The 20,967-nt window shown below is 41.8% G+C and overlaps 1 protein-coding gene across 11 annotated transcripts in view; it reads left to right on the forward strand.

The window, feature by feature from the left end:
• Positions 1 to 5,608: 5,608 nt before the first annotated feature.
• The window catches only part of TSC22D1 (TSC22 domain family member 1), a 94,236-nt gene continuing 78,877 nt past the window's right edge, over positions 5,609 to 20,967 (forward strand). For 8 of the 11 annotated variants that reach the window (XR_011738091.1, XR_011738092.1, XR_011738093.1 and 5 more), the window contains exons 1-2: positions 5,610 to 6,408; positions 7,022 to 9,885. Coding sequence is in view for 2 of the 11 variants with exons in the window: in XM_065852638.2 (XP_065708710.2) it covers positions 7,013 to 9,885 (2,873 nt within the window). In the remaining 9 variants the exon portion in view is untranslated. Of the gene's footprint in view, positions 6,409 to 7,012; positions 9,886 to 20,967 lie in introns of those variants that run through there. The other 3 variants (XR_011738089.1, XM_065852720.2, XM_065852638.2) reach the window with 3 other exon arrangements.

Consider the following 20,967-nt stretch of genomic DNA (forward strand, 5'->3'; position numbering starts at 1 on the left):
AGCTCACATTTCCAACACTATTAAATAGTCCTGTGCAAATGTTTATGATTGATTCATAAAAATTAAAACTAAACTAAAAGACTGATTGACTCGCTACTTTGCTCATAGATTTTCCAGACATAAAAAAAAAGGGAGAGTCTATTTAACAACTGGACCATTTTTCAATGATTTGATCATCTATTTTATTTGATCTTCAGCTTAATTATATATACCATTTGGCTGACTAATCAAAGATCAAACAGTTAACAATCTAAGACCTGTACCCTACAAACACTTAATTAAATAAATGATCTCAGACTACAATGGAACTGCAGCCATTACCACTGTAGATTGAGGTATTTGAGAAATACTTTCCAGAACTTGGCACTTCTATGAGATGTAATTTCATCAGTTGACTACAGATGCAAGTGAAAATGGAAAAGTAAAGAAGAGTAAGATGGTAAGAGTGATGAAAACATGGTGGTCCTTTGACTGGTGGAGGAATTATGTTTAACCCTCACTCCTGCAATATAGGACACACAGTGTATACAACTATAGGCTACACAGCTTGAAGCGATGATAAAGATTCCAGAAGTTTTTAATAAAAGCTGAATTTGAATGCAATTTCCACTAAAAAAAAAAAAAAAAAAAAAGACTACCTTCTTGGCCATATTCTACAAGGGCAGGTATAATGAATATTTAAAAATTACTTTTCCAAATGATCTAAAAAGATACGATTTTGAGTATATTGGCACTGGAGTAGACCTGACTAGTCTAAAGGAAACTTGGTTTTTCTAAAGATTGCTAGAATTGTCCATTTCTGCAAGCATTTATTTAACAAAAACTTGTGAGAAAACTTTCCACAAAGGTCAACATTATTTCATAAGAATTAAAATAAGGATGGAAAAATGTCTCAGTAGGCGTTTTGGAATCAGTCAGTAAACCCAATCAACCAGCTAACCAGCCAACTAAAAACAAAACAATAAAGGAAGATCAAGACTTGACTTGAACTTTCTAAGAAAATGCAGAAGCAGAATTACAACTTTTTCAGAGCTGAAAGGTGAGAATTTTCTTATGAGTATTTCTCTAAGAGCGAAGAAAAAAAATGCATACATCTTTGCAAATCAATTGGAGATTACAGTCAGCAATATTAATGAACACAGAAAAGCCTTCTGTCTAAACTAACAATGGCAGCTTCATAGCATAAAAAAAATATTTTCATTAAAGTTTTTAGAAAATTATTTATGAAGCAGTCACACAGGATTTAAAACACACATCAGACTGATTTTCCATTATTCTGACTGTCTTGAGTAAAAAACCCCATAGTATTCCTCTATCTTTGCTTTATAATTACTCTGTACAGAGACATAAACTACTGACTATGCCAGGATGAACACATACAACTGTGTCAAAGAGCAAAGGAGCCAAAGAAAGCAAATATTAAAGTACTGCTTCTTCTGGTATCCTTGGAGAATCTGTGGTGGCAACAAAGCTTGTTGTTTCCTGTCTGAAGAAATATTACATATATGGGAGACAGATCTCTAAATATTTACACTCTGAAGATCTTGTTCTCTTGCACTAGCCTGAATGATAAGATTTTAAGGTTGAAATAAGAGATCTTCCAGACACTCACTCTCCCTACCTGGCAGCAAGGGCTGCATTGAGACCATCTGTGCTTGCACATTCCGGCAGCATGTATGTAGGAGATGTAATCCAAGCAACCCTCCAGCAGTGCCCAGTTAAGGTAATGATGTGGTTGCAGGACTGTCTGTGTGCTGGTTTGACTGAAAATAAGTTAGTTTTCTTCATGCAGTTAGAAACCTTTCTTTTTCATAGCTAGGACGGTAATTATTTGGACTTAGTTTGAGAACAAGAGATAACACCCCGGGACAGAGTCAATGATTTAATTGCTCTGGTCTGAGAGCCAAGTATGTTCTGAATGCTCTGCCCACAGGTGCGAGGCACCGAGGAAGCGGGGCATGGATGGGACAGAGCTTGACTGACATCCAGACTGATCCGTAAGAGTATTCCATCCCATTAGAATCATGCTTCATATTTAAGGAGAGCTGGCATCTTCTGGGATCTCTCTCCTTTCTTCACCTTCTTTGCCCTTTTTATCAAAGCCAGGGGAGTTCTGTTTGGGAGGTTTAGTTTGGCCTTTTGCCATTTTGCAGAGGCCTCTGGGCCTTTCTGCCTTTTTTCTCTCTTTGAGATCAGCTGTTCAGGACCAGGTGTTGCTTCCTGGGACTGGCTGCTCAGTGTGGATGGAGTTTGTGAGGAATTGCATTGAGTATCTTTTATTTTATGCTCTATTTTCTATATATATGTGTGTGTGTATATACATATATATACTGACAGTGTATTAGTATTTTGTCATTTTATTAAACTGTGTTTATCTCAGTCCAAGTTTCTCCCTTCCCTTTTGATTCTCTCCCCTATTTGGGGGATGGGGAGGGAGTGAGTGAGTGGCTATCATGGTTGTATCGCTATCTCGAGTTAAACCACGACAGTCTGCCCTGTAGACATGAGCAGTGTCCCTGGTGAACGAGGTGCTGGATCCACCCAGTGATGACACAAGCACCTCTGGTTCTAGATAGCTGATTGATAGAGTTCATTAAAAACCAGCAGGTGGACTTGCTTGGAATAACTATTGGGTAATTTCACCTACAGTCCATTTGTGGTCAATGGTGTTGTGGCTGAATTTTGAAATATTTGGTACTTTGTAAATGAGGTATATGATGAAATTTCTTTTTCCACTTTGAACAACAACTAAATGACACAATTCATAGCAATTAAATTACCAGTTTCAATGGTTTAATTTTAATTCCATGAACCTTGATGGATATGAGAATGAATTAAAATCTTCAATTTGAGAATCCCATTTTCATGCTTAGAGTGTCTTACAAAAAATGAAAGAGAAGTATAAGCATATACATAATGAAAAAGGGTACGTGTAACATGACATTCATATTTACAGACAGCATTGAAAATAATTTTAAATGTTCCTTCAGATGTGCTTTGTCTAGACGAGACTGCCATTTGGATTATTAACTAACCAGTGACCACATTATGCAGAGAAGTTATCAGTGTTATCTGAATTTCATTTTTTTTGTTCAGTTTCTCTTATATAAGAGGAGAACAACGTGGAATCAACTTTAAGAACTGTTTCACATGTCGTACTGAGAAGTATATAGCCCCAAAGATAACTGACTTATTTCAAAATGAATGTAAGTTATTCAGTTGGTATGTGCAAAACCAAACATTTAACCAATTACAATACTGCTCGTTTATTTCTTCCTCAGGATTGTTAATGTCTATTAGGTCCACACAACTTCATAGATCAATCTTTTTTGAGTTACTTTCGCACAGATTTTTAAAGGTTCAAAACATATTCATCTGTATTCATAGCCTGTGTGCTTTAAAAGTAGTTGTACTTTGTTCAAACATTCAAAAAAAATCATCTTTGAGCTGGGGCTAATCGTAGAAGACTTAATTCCTCAAGGAAATTGTTCTGAGAAAGTTAAAACCAGACAGAATAGGAATTTATAATGGAAATTGGCCTGCAACCTTGGGATCTCATTTCAAAAATGTTTACACATGTGAGTATCTCATTAAAGACACATATAAGGCCTCAGTGTTGCATCAGGCATCAAGATGCAGACAGATCATGGGCATGTTTGTGATCCTTTCCTGCAATCCGTGAGGGTCACACAGAGGCTCCTTCCTGTAGGGAGCTCATGTTCAGGTAGTATGGTCTTCAAGCTGTTCTACCTGGCTATCAGTTAAATAACATTGTCTGGCTTTCAGAAAAAGCAAAATCTTATTTAATTACGTGTTGATCACTTTGTAGTGTTTGGCACTATCTGTATACAGGTAGTGTCCAAGAGCCACAGAAGGCGCAAGGGTTGTGAGTCTACCTATCAGGTATCTGGGGACCTGAGCTGAATGTCTGCATTCCAGACATAAAAGGAATTAAGCTGCAAAAGGCAGGATTTTCTCAAAGCCAGCCCTGTCCCCACAGTGAGTGAGAGCTAGATAAACTAGGTTAACAGGGAGAGGCAAGATGGAAGGGTGAAATTCAGGAATGGGTAGCAAAAGCTCCCATTGTGTGTATGACCATGAACCTTCACCCTTCTCACGAAATCAAGCTAGGAAAACAGCTTTTTTAGTACCTCGGTGATTAAACACCACACACTGAGTATGTGAGACTCAAATCTCCTCTCTGACTGGAGAAACTAACATTTACATCTCCCACAAGAACTGTCTAATGACTCAGCCATATGATATAATACCTCGGACTCTCACTTCTCCCTTTAAAGCTCTGCTGCTCTTCATGATGCACTTAAATATTCACTGCAGCAAAGCCCAAATCCTGTTTTCCCCCTCCTTGCCCTGCTGACTATCCTAATGACTGGGTTTTGTAGGCAGGTTACAGAATTAGCCTGAGCCAGTCAAGTCCTGTAAGTATTTTATTCTTCCATGCAAACTGGACTGATTTCAAAGCAGTGATCTCAGGCACCTCTACCAACTCACAGGTGTTTGGAGACAAGGACGTGCTGCTGGGATGTGGGAACGCAAGAGGTTCTCTGGGCACTGGTGCACACCCTGAAGAAACGGGGAGAGGGTACAAACCTGTCTCCTGCTCTGCAGGAAATCAGGACACCCCAATTTAGCGCACTCTGAGAGCACTCCTGGAGGGTCCTGCTGATAGAGTTGGAGTGATGCCCATGGCGTGAATCTATCAGGCTTGTGTGGCCAAGAGATACCTGCTGGGTACTCACAGCTCTATGCATGCTAACAGCTGCAAGGATGCAAAGGAAAAAATCTCTTGGTGGACACCATGTATTCAAGAAGAGACTGGACAACGCCCTCAGACACATGGTGTGAACTGTGGGGTTGTCATATGCGTGGACAGGAGTTGGACTTCGTGATCCTTGTGGGTCCCTTCCAACTCAGGCCATTCTACATGCATCGAGCCTCTTCAGAGATCAGACAGTTGTTGCTCCACGATGAGAAGCTCAGTTTGGGACAAGGGAGAGGCAGACTATTGCTGCCACGGCAGGATGCCGGTGATTTCACCTCAATTCCATCCGGTAACTTAAAAATACCTTTGAACAGCATCATTTTTGGAGCAGCGCTTCAGCGCGGCCGCCGTTCCCCCGCGGCACCAGTGCCGCTCCCGCCCCGCCACAGCCCCGCGTCCCCGGCACCGCCTCAGTGCTCGCCCCAGCCCCGGGTTCGCCGCTCCCGCCCCGTCAGCGCCGCGGTGGCAGCGCCCGCAGCTTCCAGTCACCTCCCGGTGACACCGTCGTCCTGCCCCGGGGGCCTTCCCGCCCGGCCGAGCGGGGAGAGCGCCTGGAAGCGGGGGAGAAAGAGGGCGGCCATTTCGGGGCGTGAGGGGAATCAAACGCTGCGACCCCTGCCCGGGGCACTAAAGGAGAAGCCGGCCCTCGAGCGCGGCGCCTCCGCTTTCCCCTGTGTGTGTGTGGGGAAAAAAAGAACGGGCAGGAATATTCTGGAGGGAGGGAGGGGAGGAACGAGAAGGTGATGAATAACTTGAATAAATCTGCAGCGGAGCTGAGGGGATGGGGAGGGAGGCGGCGGCGGGTCATGTGAGGCACAGTCATGCTGCGGGCCCGGCGAAGAGGCAGAGAGGGGCACCTGCGAGAGGCAATGCGACCGGAGAGCGGGGAGCGAGGTGCCTCTCTGCCCGCCACGGCCACAGCTGTGCCCCCACCCGGCGCCCCCTCCCCAGGCAGGAGCGCCGCCACGCGGGGACACCCCCCGCCCATCCCCCTCCCCGGGCTCGGCGGCGCTCGGCAATTTCCGCCACTGGAGCCGAGTCTATTTCCGTCGGCCTCGGCCAGACGGGCTTTATGTCTGCCAGCGGGGCGCGCATGCGCCGCGGCCGCCATCTTACGTTGTCTCTCGCCTGCCCTCCCCTTTGGCGAGCTTTCCCCTCCCCCCTGCAGCTCGGCGCAGCGCCCTCCTCCAGCGCTCCGTGAGGAGACGGGGCCGGGAGGGGGAGAGACCCGCGGCGGCGGCGGGGAAGCCGGGAGAGACCCGGAGGGAAGAAAGGACGGGGCAGACGCGCAGGCGGGAGGAGGACTGATCTCAGGCGCGGTTCTGCGGAGGAAGAGCGGGAGCCGCCTGTTATAAAGGGGGAGGAGGCGGAGGGGGAAGGAAGAGCGTGCGGAGCGGAGCCTTCTCCAGAGACAGCCAGACACAGAGGGAGGAGAGAGAGGCTGCCTGGCTGGCTCCCCCTCTCTTCCTCCTTTCATGGACTCTCTCGTTGGGCTGCTGCTGCTTTTCTTTCCTCTTTATTCCGTCTGTTTAATACCCAAAATGATTCAGCTCCATGGCTGCCACTGACGGGGATGTCCCTGCCCGGCTCAGCCTGCCGCTGCCGCCCTGCTGTGCGCCAGTCCTGTACGTATCTGCGCTCTCCTCCTCCTACTACTCCAGCGGTGATGGCGAGGGGCGCCGGCCGCCTCGCCGGGCTGCCCTGAGGGCCCGCCGGCTGCCCTGGCTCCGCCGAGGAGGCGGCGGCCGCTGTGGGGAGGGCGTTTCTGCCGGCGAGCCGCGGCGCCCGGCTCAGCCGCGGGGAGGACGGGGCTCACCCCCCGGGGCTGGCCGGCTACCGCGGGGCATTTCTTCCGGGAGAGGCGCAGTCGGGGGGCGGCTGAGGAGGGGGGTGGAAGTGGGAATGAAAAGGGTGGGGAGGGGGGGAAGAGGGAGAAAGAAAGTGAATGGCGGAGGATTGGAAGTGTCACATTCAGAGGTGCTAATCTAGAGGCGGCGGAGGACCGGCCCTCGCCCCCTCCCTGTCTCGGAGGGGCGGAGGAGGAGGGGAGGGGCGGGGGGTGGTTAGCGGCGGTGTCGAGGCCGTTCAGCCCGTGCTCTGCGGGAGCCGGGGGGGTTGTGCGTGGTGTCTCTGCCCGCCGCGGGCGCTAAGCTAACTGTGTGTGTATGTGTGTGTGTGTCTGTCTCTCTCCACACCGGGGGAATGCACCCTTAAAATACACCCGATACAATGCACCAGCCTGACTCAGCCGCAGACATTAGTGCTAGGAAGATGGCGCACCCGGCAATGTTTCCTAGAAGGGGCAGCAGCAGTAGCAGCGGCAGCAGCTGCGTTACTGCTCCCACTGCACCAGGTACCGGCGTTGGGAGCGCTGCCCTCTCTGCTGAGGATTATCAGCCGCCTTTGCTGGTCCAGCCGCCGCCTCCGTCTCCTGCAGCATCTTCATCAGCGGGTCCACAGCCGACACCCCCTCCTCCACAAAGCCTGAACCTCCTCTCGCAGTCTCAGCTCCAGCCACAGCCTCTTGCACAGACTGGAGCTCAAATGAAAAAGAAAAGTGGCTTCCAAATTACCAGCGTGACCCCTGCTCAAATATCAGCCAGTATGAGCTCCAATAACAGCATAGCTGAGGATACAGAAAGCTACGATGACCTGGATGAGTCCCACACTGAAGACCTGTCATCTTCAGAAATCTTGGATGTTTCTTTATCCAGGGCCACTGACTTGGGAGAACCTGAGAGGAGCTCCTCTGAAGAGACTTTAAATAACTTCCAAGAGGCAGAGACTCCTGGGGCTGTTTCTCCAAACCAGCCTCATCTTCCTCAGCAGCATGTTCCTCTGCCTCATCACCCTCAGCAGAGTGTTGTGATCAATGGAAGTGTTCACCCTCATCATGTTCATCACCACCACCATCTTCACCACCACCATCATGGACACCATCATCCATCGCATCCTGGGGTGGGCAGTGCCCCGGTTTCTGGAGGACCACCGCCCAGTCCGTCATTTAGAAAACTATCAACAACTGGAAGCTCTGACAATGTTATATCAACTGCACCAGTTTCTGCTGCATCATCCACTGGTTCCCCGGCATCTGTCGTGTCTAATATCCGCACTACAAGTACTCCTGGCAATTTAGGTGTAAGTCCTGCTACTGGAACTAGTACCTTAAATAATATGGGTGGTGGTAGTTCTAGCGTGGCAAGCAGCATGCTTGGTACTATGAATTTAAGCAACATCACGAGTACTGGTAATGTGAATGCTTTGTCTGGAACTAGCAGCAATGTTAATGTGAATATCTTGAGTGGTGTTGGCAATGGTACGAGTGCTTCCTCTAGTGTCATTAACAACGTTACTAATCCAACTGCAGGAATGGCAGCAGGATCAAGCCAGCAGCAGCCTGCATCTGGCACCTCAAGGTTTAGGGTTGTAAAATTAGATTCTAGTTCTGAACCTTTCAAAAAAGGTAGATGGACATGCACTGAATTCTATGATAAAGAAAACACTGTTGCGGTTTCAGAAGGAGTAGCAGTAAACAAAGCAGTAGAGACGATAAAACAAAACCCGCTTGAAGCAACTTCTGAAAGGGAGAGCACCAGTGGGAGTTCTGTTAGCAGCAATGTAAGCACACTGAGTCACTATACAGAAAGTGTGGGAAGCGGAGAAATGGGAGCACCTACTGTGGTACAGCAGCAAGCGTTTCAAGGTGTGGGTCCGCAGCAGATGGATTTTAGCAGTGCTGCTCCTCCGGTGATTCCAACATCTAGTATACCACAGAGTGTTTCTCAATCGCAGCTTGCACAAGTCCAGCTGCATTCTCAAGAACTAAACTATCCACAGCAGAAGCCAGGGGTCCAACCTCCTGCACAGGCCAGTCTAACCACTATTACTGGGGTTCAGCCAACCCCAGTTAATATACTAGGTGTATCCCCATCTCTGGGCCACCAGCAACCTGCCATTCAAAGTATGGCTCAACAGCAGCTACCGTATTCTCAGCCGGCACAGCCCGTGCAGACTCTGCCAGTTGTGCAGCAGCAGCAGTTGCAGTATGGGCAGCAGCAACAACAGCAGCAGCAGACGGTTCCTATGCAGATGGCCGCAGGTCACATTAAGCCAGTGAACCAGAACTCTGTTACGGGGGCTATGCCAGACTACATTCAACATCAGCAGATCCTTCAGACTCCAGCCCCTGCTATGCAGCCCAGTTCTACTGGAGTAGGAGCAGGGCAACCGGTTTCTGTTGCCCAGGCACAGAGCATGCAGCCTTCAGTACAAGCACATCCAGCTGCTGCCCCAGCCCAGCCTGTTGCACATGCCCCAGCAGCGATACCAGGTGTAGGTACCAGTGGTCAAATGCTGAATGTTGGGCAGCAAGGAAGCGTAGCCGCTGTGGTGCAACCACCGTCTGCTGCAAACCAAATTCCACCTCCAGTTATGCCGTCAACGGCTGCTCCTCCATCTTCACAAGTAGTGCAGCCTGTGCAGACAGGAATAATGCAGCAGGGATTACAGGCTGGTGCTTCAGGCCTTCCTCAGCAAATGGTCATTGCTCAGCAAAACACCTTGTTACCTGTACAGCCGCAGGCACAAGGAGTGGAATCTGTAGTCCAAGGGATGACAGGCCAGCAGCTGCCTGCGGTTAGCCCTATACCTTCTGCTAGTACTGTTCCTGCACCAAGTCAAGCTGGTTCAGCTGTGCCTGCTGGCATACCTTCTGCTTCTATAGGTTTGGGACAGCCGCAGAATATAGCGCAAGCTTCAGCCGTGCAAAATGGGAATTTGGCTCAAAGTGTTAGCCAGCCTTCCTTGATATCAACAAGTATAGGTATGCCGGTGGCACAGAGTGTACCGCAGCAGATGCCGCTCAGCTCTACCCAGTTCCCTGCACAATCTCTAGCTCCATCAATTGTAAGCCAAACTGAAGATGGCAGGCGCCCTACAGAACCTTCCTTGGTGGGTTTACCTCAAGCTGCCAGCGGCGAGAGCGGTGTTGGAGCATCAGCCGTTTCAGATGGTGGTAGCAGCAACGTGCCATCCTCTGCTTCCCTCTTCCCACTGAAGGTGCTGCCGTTGACAACGCCCCTTGTAGATGGTGAGGATGAGAGGTAAGACTGCCTGCAACTTTATTAAAGAAAAGATACACTGGTAGTTTGATTTGCACTAACTTGCAGGTCTTGTTACAGCCATTCTGTGAAATGGTGTGATGCTTTTGTTTAATTAGAAAAATTGTTTCTCAGGTCTCGGCATATGTAGGTATGATATTAAAATACTTGTTTTTCTCTTGAGGGGGTGGGTTGTATTGATTATGCTCTGAAACTACTGCGTGGGTAAATTGTGTTTAACTATCTGTGACAGTGTGTGTATTCCCATTGTATAGAGGAAGACAAAAGAATACTGTGGAATGTGGGTATGCTAGTGGTGATTGTAGTTTAGATTATTATACTGAAATAATTAATATTTATTCTTAGGTGGATTTTATTTTCTTCACAAGCCTAGATTTCATCCTGCCTCGGCTTTACTTTTTCAAGTACTGACTTTACTCAGGTTGAACCAGTTGTGAGTCTGTGGTGAATGCAGAAGCCTTCTCTTTGACAGCCAAGAGACGCTTTAGGCAAATGAGTATGGTGGGAAAAGGGAGGTTCAACAACACTGTTGTGGCTCGTTAAATTGAACTTGGGGCAATTTTGGTCTTGGTGGTTTTGCTTCAAAGCATTAATCCATTGTGCGAACCGCTCAGGCCTGTGGAGGGTTGGTGAGCCTTTCAGTCTGGGGCACCAGTTCTGTACCATCAGAATAAGAAACTGCTCATGTTCTCCTGCCTTCACCTTTCTAATAAATGACCACTAACTGGTCTTAATGGTATGTGAATATTCTGATTTCTTTGACTATGTTCAAAGAAGTAGCATCTGTTGTGAAAGGCGCTTGCATGTGCAGGTTGAAGCGATACGAATGGCAGTTTTAAAAAGTGCAGTTGTTTGATATTAATTACACGTGGGAATTCCTCATTGCATTGAGGACCTCTTGTGATAGCATTTACAAATGGACAGGAAGACTGTGGTGGTTCTCCCAAAGAACTTCTTGTACAAGAAGAAACTACATTAATGGGGGAAGTAACTTTAAGATAAATAACCTGCCTTGAGAATGTGGGATAGCACAGAAAAGAACCCTAGAAAAGAAAACCTGAGACTCAGGTGAGGAGGCAAAATAAAACCAAACGTGAGGAAAATTTCGTAGCGATGGGAGGTGAAGTACTGCTTAAGTATCTTCCTGGTGCCATAACTTAAATCAGGAGTGGTATCAGTGGCCAAACTTTATTAAAAAAACAAAAACAAACAAAAAAAAACGGTTGCTGGGAGAGACTGGATTCTTTTCTTTATATTGAAAGTACTCTGTCAGCAGTCTCTGATTATGTTGATCATGAGGTGTTGACTGCCTTAGTGGCTTTCATCATGTCTTTCTAAGATGCCAGAGAGCTATAATGAGTAGCAGCTTGTCTTCCAGGAGTACTGGAAGACAAGTTCCAACACTGTTTCATTCTGATTATGTTTTCTAGTCAATAAGTACGTGAACGTGGTGGAAGACAGACTGAGGTGTTAAAGCCCACAGTGTCACCATTATGCTGCTAGCAGTCAATTTTCTTGGAAACGTTTTGTTGTTGTTGTTTTCTTTCTTTCTGTCTTTTGAAACCAGGACACTAACCCTTCTCTCAATAGGTCATGTTTGTGTTTGGTATCTATATATATATGTGTCTGTATATATTAATTTTTTTAACCAATCAAAAAAAAACCCCTAAGCTTTCAGGAGATGCGTAAGAGAATCCTAAACTCATTGATACTCAGTGTTTTGGAAAATGTAATCTAGCACGTGACTGTACCCTGATTTTAAGAGCATATGTTAGCTGTTTGTCGTGATTGGTAGTTTTTTCCAGAATGTTTAAATCCCTCAGGGTAACAATAGCCAGAAATACCTTCTTCCTCTGTTATTTGGCCAGCCAGAGATCATATCCTTTCTTCTCCCATGCGCGTTGTGTCTTTGTTCGATCTGTCATCTCCAGGTAGCCTATACTTCTGTTTAGCTGCAGTTGGAAAATCATTTAGATGGGTTACATAGAGCAGGATATGACTCTATTAAATGGAGAGCAAAAATAGTGGTTTTTTTGCATGGCAGTAGTGTTCAGGTTACTTTTGTGTAAAATTAGAGAACTTACAGCTGAAGTTGTCCCTATGTATATTCCTGAACATAAAGAACTGAGCAAGATTTGCTTCTGTTTCTGCTTCCAGGCGATATCAGGGTAAAGTGTTATTTGTGTTGTCATCTTGACTCTGGAATTTCTTTTTGTCTGGAAGTTAGACTTCATCACTTACTAAAGGTAGTGCAAGATATGTTGTTACGTTGCTTGGCTCCTCACTTCTCTGGTCTTTGGATGTTTATAACTAGAGTTTTCTTGAGAGTTTTCTTGGCTGTTACATTATTCCCTCTTTTACAGGTGGTAAACGGGTAGTGTATTGTAAAAGTACATAAACATTTAAAAAGTGAATATACTCTAAATAGGTGTGTGTGTGTGTAAAAAAATCCAGATTTCTCTGTCTTATATGTGCACACATATCACTCATTTATTATTATTTATATCAATACATCCCAAGTGATTCTAACCCTAGCAAGGGAAAAGGCAGGAGAAAGTAAGAGATGACATAATTGGGCCAGTGAAGAAGCTGTAAAATTCCATTTAATGTGCCTTTGAAAAAACATCTGACCCATGTAATACCTTGTTTAGATTAACTCCTAGCTTTAGTTAAACCTATATATAATTGCGTTTAAAGACACGCCAGTATCTTTGAGTCTTTATCCCTGTTCGGTTTTTAGAATACCATTTTCAGCTCTTTCTATGCCTATTGTCAGAGCATGGCCTTTTAAATGTAGACAATGTGGAGTTTATCTGCTTTGAAAACTGTAACCTTTATTTCCCCAGTATGTGTGTGTGTTTTTTGTTGTTGTTGTTGTTGTGTGTGTTTGTGTGTGTGTGGTGGTTTTTTTTTTTTTTAATCTTCACTATGACTTGAAATAAGAGATATTAAAAATGAACTGCTTGGCAGAGTGCTGTGTGGAAAATCAATTTGCAAATTTTATTAAAGAGAGAATACAAATAATGCCTTTATAGTTTCTGTACTAAAAAAAAAAGCCGACCTAGGTCCTCTGGCTACTCTCGCTTCAGCCTGTCGAGTATACCGTAGATGTTTTTATGTTGATTGCTTCATCATCTCTTCTAATATTTCAGTCCAGAAAAATATATGCCATGATTTTTTAGATGCTAAGTATCTCTATATTTTTTTTTCCTTAGCTTAAATCATGGTATGGACTTATTTTACTGCTTATTTCCTCATAGTTTCTTGGATTTGTAGCAGTTACCTTTATTCAGTTCAGTTATTAAATCCTGTCCATCTTAGACATGGTCTTTTGAGCTCAGTATTTCATCTCCATAGCTGTAGAAGAGGATTTATTTTATTTTATGCTTTTGAAACTTAAGTATGGAAAAATAGATACTTATTTTGCAATTAATTCTCTTGTGTATTTACACTCTGCAAAATAAATTTTATATCTTTGTAGACAATGCTTTATTATGGTATGTAGTCTTGCAATAAATTTTTGTACAGCTTTGCATAATTCTTTAATGACCTGTGAAGTGAAAACTTGAAAAAAAAATCAATGTATTTTACAGGTTTTATAAAGGCTGTTGTAAGTGAATTCAAAAATAACTTAATCTGAAACGTTGTTTACCATTACTCAAAAGGAGATTTTGTGAATGAAGGACAAGAGAACTAATAACTGTGTCCTTGTCCTTGACAGCATTTCCTGTCAAGTTGCTTTCATTCTTTAGTCTGCTGCAGGTTTTTTTCACCTGTTTGTGTGTTTCGTCCAAGGGTGAAACAAAAGAGGAAGGAGGAAAAGGTGATGATAAACAGATAAAATTGACAGGTTTGAAGTATTCTTTGTTATCTGACAATCTCTCAGGTTTTTTTAAAGATAATTTTTTATTAGAAGATCTCTTTGCAGCTAGACAGAGGAAAAGATAGAGGAAATGTTTATAGGATGGATGTTTTGGCTTGTTATTAATCTGCAGAGAGGCTGAGAGATTAAAGCTGAATGTGAGAATTGAAAGACTTGTGTGCAACCTTTGAGAATCTCTAGTAGTAATAACTAGTACTAGCTTGCAAAGTGACAGTACAGTCAGAAAATTGGATGAATTTTTATCACGTATGCAAGTATATTGTAGGATGGTTTATCAAGTACAAATGAGATATTTACAGATGTAATTTAATACTTGTTGAAAATGTTAGGAAGCTGTAGTGAATGAACATACTGAAGTAGAACTGGAAGTTTAATTTCAACATTATTTTTGATGCAATAACTATTTTGCATACTTATTTTGTAAGCTGGTTTAGAGTTTTTTTTTTAATTTGGTATAAGTTCTGCTTATGTGTATTTGATGAAAAATGGAGAAGATACTTCTAGAAGATCCTTCACAACAAAGGATTTACGGTGAGTTAGCATGGATTTATAGTGTTATTTTTCTTTCTTTTTTTTTTTCTTAGTTGTACCCTAGGGGCAGTGTTGTTATTTTCCATTTTTCATATTTTCAACTTGCTTCGGAGTCTTGCCACCAATTTTAAAATTGCATAACTTGAATTCTGGGAGACTGACTTTTAAAAAATCTCCATATTTTCGATTCGACTATTTATGGAACTTGAAAAAATAGCTACCCTCAGTAACGGCAAGTTACGTGAGTAAAAAGAGAGCACTTTAGCAAAGACATAGTGGCAGCTGTTGTGTTACGCTGACAAGTCTGGCTTCTCATTTCATCTGATGAAATAAAATACCTACCGTTGGCAGATCTGACCTTATTAGCTCTCTGCTTTAAGTAGAGAACCATGAGGAATTTAGGTGCTTGGGGCTTGTGTGTTTTCTGGCCAGCTCTAGGTGGCAATACTTGTTAAAATGGACCTTTTTCTGGTATCTTTAAAAGATGCATTTTCTGCAAGCCATGGTTTTCTTTGAACTAAGGATTGCTACAGTGCTTGGTATTGCAGTTGTCTTTAAAGACAGGAAGAACCAGCAGATTTCAGGGGGTTGTAAAAGCAGTAATTTAGTACTTAAGATAAGGCAGATTGTTGGAGATACTGAGGAAATGTACCTCTCCAACTGATAACGTGATTTCCAGAAACTGTTCCCTAGCGGTACAGTTTTGGCTGCTCTTTGGAAATTGTCAGTGTATGAGCAGACTAAATAATCTGTGTATGTAAAAATAAACAAAAGGTTTTAAAACATGTAATGTTGAAAAGAAGTCCTTGTGTCTGTCTCAGGATCTGCATTTTTAATGTTACAGGCCAGTCTGGAAATTAGAGTTATCCATCTGTCAGTCCCCATATTGGTAGTGAAGTGCTTCAGCCTTTGCAGGTTACTGTGAATAGATAATGCTGCAACAGCATAATGACAGTAACAGTGGTAAGTTAGCAAAGTCACAAGGACAGGAGGGGAAAATAATAAAAAAACAAACAAACAATCCAAAATGTTAATATGTTATACCTTCCTTAAGTGTAAGTAAAAAGACATGCAGATAGGTAGCACATCTATGCTACAACCCCACCCCAATAATGCTGTACACTTCAGAGGGTAATAAAGTATTATAAATAAGCCTTTTCAGAACTCTGTTACAGCTTAGGAGGTAGACCAAGTTGTAAACAGTAATATTGCTCCTCTAATCTCTTAGAAGAAACTGCGCACACCTGAATATGAGTGTAATGGCAAGTGTATTCTTGGTATGACCTCTTTGGGAATAATTTGTGATCTGGGTTTGCAGTTGATGTAGGTGAAATGTAAACAAGAATAGAAAAGAATAGTGTGTCTTTGTTCTCATTGATTTAATGCACTGGTTCTCTCTATTATTGATTAATTTATGAGACTAAAATGTGCTGTGTGTGGCACGTATTATACTTTAACAAATGACTGAAAACTTTTTGAAAGAGAGATATACCTTTTATTTACTCCGGCCACCAAAGGCAATGCTATTAAGCAAAACATGCTTTAACAGCATACTAAGCAGAGACTAAGGGCAAGATTATTCAGTATATTATTTCATGGTAATGATCACTGTAAATAAGGAACTAGTTTATTCTCAGTGTGATTGTACAAGAAACTATAGCCTAAAGCTATGATGGAAAGAGCACTTGAGTGACTGGAGATACCACTTTATTTATTTTAGCCTGTTCTAAAGCATTCACAGAGTTACGAATTGCATGATGGAAGTGCAGCATAATTATGGTATCAAACTGGAGCACCTGATCATCTTTCTGGCTTTAATGTCTTGCAACACTAACTCCTGGTCTGTCTTTGGAATGCGCTAGCAAATAGCAAAGATAGTCGGTTGTGGTGTAGAAACCCTTATCAGCTCATTTTCTGCAAGCCTTCAAACACCTATTACATATTATTAGTGTCTGAAGTGGGATTTGCTTTGTGGTTGCAGTTACATGCAAAAGTCTTCGAGCTGGACCAGACTTCCCCGAGAGAGAGATTTAGAGGTTATACATGTTTGGCAGGCAGGGATTGTAATGATCCCATACATGCAAATGCTGAAGAGTATCACTTGTGATAGTTTAGGTGTCATTGTTGGTTACCTTATGGACTAAATTACTTGCTAGCACCTACTGTATGAGGACTTTGGACTTAGGTGCTGTGCAGGATGAAGAACAATACTCATCATAGTTCAAATACAATATTATGCTTTAATAATTGAACTTGTTCAATTTTATGAAATTTTTTACACATTCAAAGTAAAATCTTCAACACTTGGTAGAACAGGAAAGTCACAGTAAACTTTGTTCACCATTTTTCTTTGAGCAAGCAATTCATTTGTTATTACATTTCCTTGGAATTATTTTGGCATTATTTTTTGTACTTTAGAAATGACTCCTGATTTTTTTTTCCCCCCTACTCCACAGTTTTAACTTACAGTTACAGGTCTTGATTTCATCCAAGTTGTTTCACTGCTGTTGATACTGAAACCTTTTTTATTGTTAGTAATTTTCCAGATTTTCACTAGTGTTTTTATCATGATACTTAAAATGAAAGTGTATATTGAGCCTGAATATTACTACTGTGAGTTCAGAATAATGCTATGTGAATTATTAAAAAAATATTAAACTGGGCTGTACAAACATATGAATATGCTTCAGTCTAAGTGTTGTTCTGTATGTATACATGAAGTCAAGCTCTCACCACTGTGCTAAGAGTGAAAGATTCACATGTAGGTACGTTGGTATTTGGGCACTCAGACCAATGTGTGTTGCTGTGGTTTTTTTTAAATGTTTTTTCTTTGTGTTTAAATGTTTACTCTACAGCTTTCCTGAGGTGGGTAGTGCTTGTGAATCTTAATATATATTGAGTACTTTTGACAATCAGGTTGTATATTGAAGTACTGTAGGCATTCAAGCTTGTAGTTCAGGTAAAAGTCAAGCAGTTTGAGAGTTTTTTTAACATTAAGGATAGAATACTTTTTTTTTTTAAGCTGACTAATCCTTATAGGAGAACAAATGTAGGTACAACCGATGTTTGTTTTTCTCAAGGAAACTTTCAGAAAACTGTGCTTTGTATTTAATAAAACTTGAGGGGTACTGTGATCATCTGATACTTTTGAATAACCCATTCTTTTGAGTATAGGAAGAGTACAGCTTTATAAATTGCTAAAACAGGCACCAGAAGAGCTTCCAGAAGTTCAGGCTTAACAGGAAGATGCAAGTGGGCCCCTAATCTGTTTAAAAAAAAAAAAAAAAAGAAGTATAGACAGTATTTCTAGTACAGTATAGATTTGATAGTAACTGGAAGTTGATTGTCATGTATTTTATAACCTGCTGCTCAAGTGTGCTGAACCACTTGCCCAGGCAAATTGTTTGAGCTTGTATGTGATTTAAGTACTTGTCGAACCTTCCATTCGTATGTTGTTGTTATTTTAAGTAGCATGGATATCCAGCAAGAACTTTTCAGGGCTCTGATTTCTTCATGTGTAATGAAGATACAAACTTCTCCAGCAGTTGCTTAAGCAACAGTATCAAAGTACTGTGCTAAGTATTAGGGACAGTACTGAAAGCTGCTGAAAATGTGGATATGTGGATATTCAAAAACAGGTTTCGTGGCTTCATGCATTTAATAATAGGTTTTTTTTACTACTATACTGCAGTGTAGTTCTTAAAGATGAGTTATGCAGAGAAGGTAATTTCACCATGCACTGGTGTTAGTCGGTGCTTATTTCTGTATTCTCAGCATTACAGTGGGTTCATTCCTGTAAGATCAGAAGGTGCAAATCAGACATAAGTTGCATCATTTTTTGCAGATGTTGCTGATCTTTTATTTGTACTCATTTGTCTCATGAGTCAGTAACAGTCCTAGTGTTAATCTTCATTGCTTACATATCTGGTCAGCAGTCCTTTTAATTGATGAAAGTGTTAAGTTTCTGAATTTAGTATCTGTTATATGTCGCTTCTGCTTAGTTTAGAAATGGTATTTACTTTTAAATCATTGTAAGCAAAAAAAACTTTAATGTTTTTCCAGTAACTTTGAACTCCCTGTGCAATATAGAGGGCTGGGATGCCTGTCAAGATGAGAGAGAACTTAAATGCCTTTTAAGCTTTCTCTGACCTTCACTTTGCCCAATTCTGTCACAGTTGCATATAAATGAAAAAGATTATGACTAGCAGTCATAACTTACATGTAAGAAACTGAAGAAATAAAATAATTCAAAATGTAACCATACTGAATTTGTGGTTTTAAGTATTAAGTGTTGTTATAGCTAGTAAGGACGATTGTGATTAAAAATAAACCCAGTAACTCATGTATAATGGCTTTGACTTCTGTTGTGACTGAAAGTTTGAAATATATCACTTCTTAAAGAGGAGCCAAGAAAAAAAAGTCTCAGGCAGAATCTGAATTGTGAGTGACTCGTTTGCCATGTATTGCCCCTGAGTTGGGATAAGTAAAAAAAATTAACTTCTCTAGATTTCTTGGAAGATTATTTTCAGTTTGGTAGTTTTACCAGACGTGTCAAAGTATCATAATGTCTTTTTGTCCTGTGTGAAAAGATTCAGTGTTTCTCTGAGGAGTTCTGTCTGTGGACTATGAACAGCAACTTAATTCTTACCTCCAGGTTGAGCCAGGTGGAAGCGGAATGCTTTTGTTTCCTCTAGGATTTTGCAAGGGTTCACGCAGCAATGCCTGCCCTAAAGAAGGCATGCAAGGGGAAGCAGAACAACTTGGGATGTTTAATGATTGTCATGTGTGTGGAAACTTGTGCAAGGTATTAATTGTCACTGTCCTTTGATGTCACTTGCAGTACAGGATTCTCAAGCTCTGAGCGTCTCTGAAATCTGGCAGGGAAGGAATTTGCAGTAATAATTACTTTAAATTCAGCATTATGGTTTGTTCATGTTATAAGCTGTTGAATGAAAATCTTGAGCTGGCCATAAGTTGAAATTTCTACTAAACATTTTGATTGATTTTCTTGGACATTATTTGGTCTAAAATTCTGAATGCCGTGTATCTGTGTACATGTATATCTGAACATACAAAGTTTTTTTTTTTAACCAACTGGCCAACCTACTGGTGAGTGAAGGCACAATTACTGCTTTTATGGTTTCATTTCTTGCATTCTTACAAAATAAGACCAAGTGAAAATAAAATGAAAGGAACTGAGTTAATGACTACATATTTTAAGTACTTGTTAAATAATTTACCGTAGCACTCAAATGAATTCAAAGTATAAATGTACCTCTTTATTCTCTTGAATGAGGTTATTATGTTAAGAATGGATCAGCATATTGCACTGCCAAGTGTTTCTTTAGTAGACCTAATATCCTAAATTGGGTGAAAAGGCAAGTTACTCATAAATGCTCAGGGAATGGTGCAGGATGTGCATGTGCTTCCATGTTCTTTACTTTCTTTCCAAGTTTGTGAGACTCCTTCCAATTTTGTAATTGCTTGTGAAAGAGAGGAGTTGCTGAGCATGTATCTGATTGGAGAGAGACGAGGGAGGAAAGGAGGTGTGAAATGTTTTGATGGTGATTTTGGTTTTTTTCTTTAGTTTTCTAGTTGGGAAAATGATTTTAGTTTTTGAAATGGTATCAGGCATGTGTGCGTTAGAGCTAAGTACACGCAGTTGTTGGGAATACAGCTTCTTATTAGTTATGAGATAGTAGCTAAAAGGCCTCGTTGTGAGTTGGGGCTACACTTTGCTGACTGCTTTATAACAAAGACCGAAAAAAATGGTACTAAAGGAACCACTGTCTGATATTCATGTGATTTCTGAATTGATTTTAAGATGGTGATGCTTTAAATCAGGCAAAATCCTAAATGTTTTTAGTACTTCATGAAAAAACAGAACAGCAAAGCAGGATAGTAATCTGTATGTTCCTCTAGGGAATGTACCCTGTTAATAATGAAGCATGCCATCTCTGAAATAGTACTGCATTGAAAATCCCTTGAGTCACCTTTTTGTTGTAAAAGCGTGGATTAGCATCTTTTGTGAGGTTACACTGACTCTGCTTTTGGGATGTTTAGATTCCTAGTGCTGCTTGCTTATGCTGGAGCATAGTGAAGTAATTGAGCAACCTTTTTCTTTCATTGGACTTTAACATGTAAATGGTAGATTATGATTTTCATGGAGATATTTTCAGCTTGTAGAGACTACTGTGATCCCTGGAAAGAGAAAAATAAGTATTAACATGTTACAACAGAGAGTTGTGGCTAGCAGTAGTTATATTCACCTTTTGTGTGTGCCTGACCATCAGAATCCAGTCTCTGGGCATCGTTAATCACTGTATTTGCTGTCTAAATACTTAAAATATTTAGAATGTACGAGTTTAGTGCCTGCAAAGCTATTGGATGAAAGTGTTTTCTTTGAAAGCGTGACAAGTACTCCAGAGAGTTCTGTAAAGGACATATAACTTGTGTTAAGTGTGCCTGTCCTACAACATCTCAGAATTCAAATGCAGTGTTGTATTTAAAAAAAAAAAGTCTAAAGTTGACCTACAGGGCTTAGCAGGAATTCAAAATGAAAGGACAAAGTGATATGTAAACGGAGAAACAAATCTCTAAAGCTGAATGGTAAAACTACATCAAACTTCTGATTGGGACAATGACTCATA

This window comes from Patagioenas fasciata, chromosome 1 (assembly GCF_037038585.1).
Source record: "Patagioenas fasciata isolate bPatFas1 chromosome 1, bPatFas1.hap1, whole genome shotgun sequence".
In the NCBI taxonomy this organism is placed as follows: Eukaryota; Metazoa; Chordata; class Aves; order Columbiformes; family Columbidae; genus Patagioenas; species Patagioenas fasciata.